This window comes from Plasmodium gonderi, assembly GCF_002157705.1.
Source record: "Plasmodium gonderi DNA, contig: Pgo-contig_792, whole genome shotgun sequence".
Lineage (NCBI taxonomy): Eukaryota > Apicomplexa > Aconoidasida > Haemosporida > Plasmodiidae > Plasmodium > Plasmodium gonderi.
The window spans coordinates 1-5,213 of record NW_021629520.1 but is presented as its reverse complement, the minus strand read 5'-3'; the positions used below and the strand labels follow the sequence as shown (position 1 = coordinate 5,213).

The following is a 5,213-nucleotide window of genomic DNA, read 5'->3' as shown; positions in this document are numbered from 1 at the left end:
TGGATAATTATGTCATAATATCATAGTTACTCTCTGTTCACATAAGTGAGAATCTAATATTAACATAATTTTAAAAAAAGCAATTGCGAAAAATTACAGTGAATAAGTATGTATATATATACAGAATATGATTTTAAAAATAAAAACATACCCTTTTCCAAAACGCAAAGCATAATAATTAATCCATGAACACTAAATTATATCAGTACATATTTATGCACTATTAATGACAAATATATAAATTGTTTTTATATAAGTATTTGTAAGCACATATATAAGGATACATTAAACAGCTATTAACATTGCGCACATAAAAATGTGAAAAATATTATAAACCGCTAAAATTGTTTTATTAACAAAAAAATATATATTATAAATGTTATTGTAAGGAATAAATTATCTTTATGAAAATATTTTAAAATACAAAAATATAATAACCTAAAAAATAGAGGCAATCCTGTGTAAAAACATATATTTAATGATTCACCTTCAGATTTTTGACTTACCTATTCGATAAATCAAGGAAATGTGGGCTTTTATATTCGGGGACTAAATAATTATATTATCCACATTAAAGCTGATTAAAAATATCTCTATACAATTATAAACACAAATTTTATTTGTTTTGTCTTTTTTTTTAATAGTATAATATTTGAAAACATTTATTAATATAAAAATGTATATCGTTCCATAATGTATAAATATACCCGTAATTTATATAGAATATAATTATTTAAAGATTCTTAATCATATATTATCTGAATGTGGGTTAAATTTTATCAAATATGAACTCTTTACTTAGTGGTGCATGAATAATATATGTTCATAATTCCAAAGAAATATAGGTATTATTATTCTAATGAATGTATTTAAGAAATAAAAAATAAAATATAAAGGCGTATTAATTATAACTCATTTTAACTTATTATAAATATTATGTATTGTGCATTATCATATAATACTCTTATTATGTTAAATAAATTTTTTCATGTAACAAGCTAAACCTTTAAAAAAATTTCTTATTACTTTTTTACAATACAAAATTATGTACCTATAATAAAAAAATTAATTTTATGTATTATGTTGTAGTTTCTCATAATCATGTAAGCAAAGTTTTAATGTATATTTTATTATATCCACATTAGAACAAACTATATATTAATGCATTTATATATAATCCCTTTTATATATAATGTGTTTTCAAAAAATACATGTCTAAGAATATATATATATTCAAAAAAATCATAGCATCTCATTATAAACTTTAAAGTCTCATTGTTACTAAAAATTAAATATATTATATTTATAAATTTTTAAATTTTATTATATAAAAAATAAAATATTAGGGACAAGGCTTTTATTTATAAAAAAGATAAAAAAAAATATATGTATTCAATTAATATATATATTTTTCCTTTATAAAGAAATATACGTTAAAATTAATCCTTCAAAAAACATATCAATTTTAATAGAATAATATTTATGATAATATTTTGAAGATATATTAATGAATTAAAATTTTCTCTGTTAACAACGCATAATTAATATATTCTAAATATTCTCAATGTGTATGTATATACAGAAATAAATATATATAACAAAACAATTATTTTATCAAATATATGTAATATAACACTATTTTAAATTTTAAAAAATAAAAAATATTTTCAATTCTCTTGAGGCTTAAATATTATATATAAAGTTAATATCCTTGTACGCATAAATTCTGTTTCACTGTTAATTTATGCTTTAAAACTAATCATATTATAAATCAAAATAATTACATACCTAACGTATATTATCAATATTTTTGTAATATTAAATTATTATATATATTTTTTACATCACTATAAATAATAAATGAAATATATAATGATATTCAAGTAATATTTCATCCATAAATTTGTACGTCTTTACAAAGTATATCAATGATATCTTTGTGAATTAAGTGCATTAATACATATATAAATAATAATGGTGTATATATAACCATAAGTAGTGATATTATTCGTTTAGAAAAATTATTTGAATATATTTAATAATTCATATTAAACGATATTATAGAATTATATAAACAAATAAATATACATACATTCATACATTTTTGCATAAATACATATGCGTTATTATGGAAATGTAAATAGCTCATATTATATATCCCCGGTAATTATTTGAGAAATAATAGTGCAAACGTATATCATTTAGAGATTTATGAAAATATATTCTTCCAATAAAATAGTAAACATTGAAATGAGTTCAATTAAAAAATCAAAATGTAGTGGTATTATGAATCTGAAATGTGGGTAAAAATCTGGGACAAATCATTTAATAAAATATAATAATAATTAATTCTAAGTGTATAAATATCATTCCTAGAGTCATATTATGCAAAAATTAAAAATATAATTATATTATAATCAATAATCTTTATGGAAAAAGCATTTACACAAATTATATATAAAAAACAAATAATATGTATTATGAAATGTTTATTAATATTATATATAATAATATGAAAAAATATATAATGCATTTACTCTTTATCTTAATCCCAAAATAATAAATATAAGAGTGCAGTATGTAGGATATTATAATCTTAAATAAACATTTCATAACACAATACATAGATATATAAATCTTGACCCATATTACTAGGATAAATAACAAAAATCATAAAATGTAAAACAGGAACTCTAAAATTCTATTATTCAATCTTATATATAAACACTTAAACTTTTATGTAATATGTACAATTTATACTTTAATATTTTGAAATATAAAAATGAAAATTTAAAACATTTATTATATTTATAAATTAATAATATTAATAAATGTAATATAAATAATATTTACTGCATTACATTTAGACATTATAAAATATATTAATAAATATTTTTTTTTTTTTCGTATTAATTAGAATATATAATGGGTAATACTCAAGTATCTAAAGCTCAAGTATGTTTCTACATATTATTAAAAATATAATTCATATTACTATACACTAAAATTGTCTTATTTATGAAAATCAAAGAAAAATATATTTCTTGTAAGTGTAAAACATTTATATACACTACAAATTCCAATTTTAGTTATCTTTTAAGGATATTTTTCCCAGATGTAAGACATATTATAATTCTATTACATACAATATGAATGGAGGTCGTGTACAAATAGCACTAAAGGGGCCTTGCAATGATATTAGTGCAGAATTTACTCCTGATAAATATGTGTATAATGTTTTTTATGTACCTTGCGAAAAACTATATTTTTATTTACATGAATTAAAAAATATGAAAGAAGACACTAGAAAACCATATTGTAATTTTTATATCTACGAGCTGAAACGTGAAGCAAGGAATAAAAGTCCTAAAGTTAATTCGTTTGATGATCTTCACAAAAAACTCATAGATGCATACAGTAAAACAGGTGTACGCATACCTGATGTATGTAAAGAATATGTATCAATAATGAATGATGATGTATATGAAATATTCAAAATGTTTGATGAATTATATGATCATTTTAAATCTTTAAAACATGTGAGGCAAAATAGAGAACAATACGTTAAATTATGTGTACAAACATATGAGAAATTTTCAGAAATAGATAAAACCAAGTTTAACAATACAATTGATGAAGAACTGGATAGATTTAAACGAGAATTTAATAGTTATGTGCAAAAAGAACCTATTTGCACAGGTGATAATGCATCAGAGAATTGTTTCTTGGGAAATCTCGGCATAAACGCCATCACACCAGAAGCATTATGAGGAGATACTGCATCTCCAATGACGTGGACAAGCACGGGTATTTTATTTTTTGCAATAATAATAATAATAATATTCATCGTGCATAAAGTTAAAAATAAATTTAATTAATTAAATGTTTATTCAGTAAATATTTATAATATATTTTATAATAAATATATAATTAATGTATTCATCATAGAAATATCATATTTTTCCTTAACTGTCAGTATACTGCTTATGGTTCATACTTACGACCAAGGAAAAGAAAGTTAAAAAATATGTGGAACACAAAAAATAAAAAACATTACGAATTAATGAATTTATTTGAACAGTCTCATAAAAATATAATTCAAAATAAACACAATATATTATATAATTCAGTGGATTAGTCTTAAAAAAAGTATTATATAAACATATGAATTTTTCGGCAATGAATAAAATATATAATAAATTATAAAAATTATTAGTTGTGGACAATAATAAATATATATTTGAATATAATTGTTGAGCATGAAATAAATCCTAATAATGCTGTATATTATAAAGAACATCATAAATGAATCATATCAAAAAATAAATTTCTTAAAAGCAACGTATAAGGTGAACCCAGATATATCATTATGCATTCAACGTAATAACTAAAATATATTCTTTCAGACTAATTTTAAACAATGTTGGTTAACTCAAATTAAGTAGTAAGGCATAATAATCTAAATAAACCTAATTTATATTTAATACATATAATACACATATTAGATAACCTTAATTATATCGAATACACAGATATATTGATATAATTACTCATATTTTATCACATTAATGAACCACGCTTTAATGTAATAATTTATTTCTCATAAATAATAGATATTTAAATATTAATATAAATGAATTTTTCCAATAAAATTATTTTTTTTTAAATGATAACTTTAATAAGAAAATAAGATTTATTCATTAATTATGAAATTTGTATTAAACAAGGGGGCATTCTTCAGTCATTTAATTGTCTATATATGTACTATAGCATCTTAATCTTCAATCCTTCCTTTAATATATAACAAGGTATATATATTATATAAATGCGGAACGAGAAATGAATATATATGCATATGTTATATATACATATATAATGATTAGATCTTTATTGATTCGTTATATCATTTTTTTTGTCCGTTTATATGGATCATATAACTTTTAGCAATATGAAAAAAACTTAAACATAAAAATTAAATATGTAACATTAATTATACAGATTATTTTCATTACAATTTTACATTTATGGCTTATGCTTTAGAGTTTTCAATGATTTCGAAATATAATTATAAATGGTAATATATCAGGTAAGTTTAATTCATTTATTTTATATAAGACAAAGCAAATGTAAATGTTATATAACATTTTCAGCTGACGTAGGATTCTTCATTACATAATCTTATAAAAATATGTGTTAATATTTTTTATATATAA

At 19.9% G+C, this 5,213-nt stretch overlaps 1 protein-coding gene across 1 annotated transcript; it reads left to right on the top strand.

Moving 5' to 3' along the window:
- Window positions 1-2,925: 2,925 nt before the first annotated feature.
- On the top strand, window positions 2,926-4,138 carry PGO_004335 (variable surface protein; the record flags this gene model as incomplete). Its single annotated transcript, XM_028691463.1, has 3 exons — window positions 2,926-2,955; window positions 3,090-3,674; window positions 3,977-4,138. 3 exons carry the CDS (start codon window positions 2,926-2,928, stop codon window positions 4,136-4,138), a joined length of 777 nt encoding a protein of 258 aa, XP_028547264.1.
- Window positions 4,139-5,213: the final 1,075 nt, after the last annotated feature.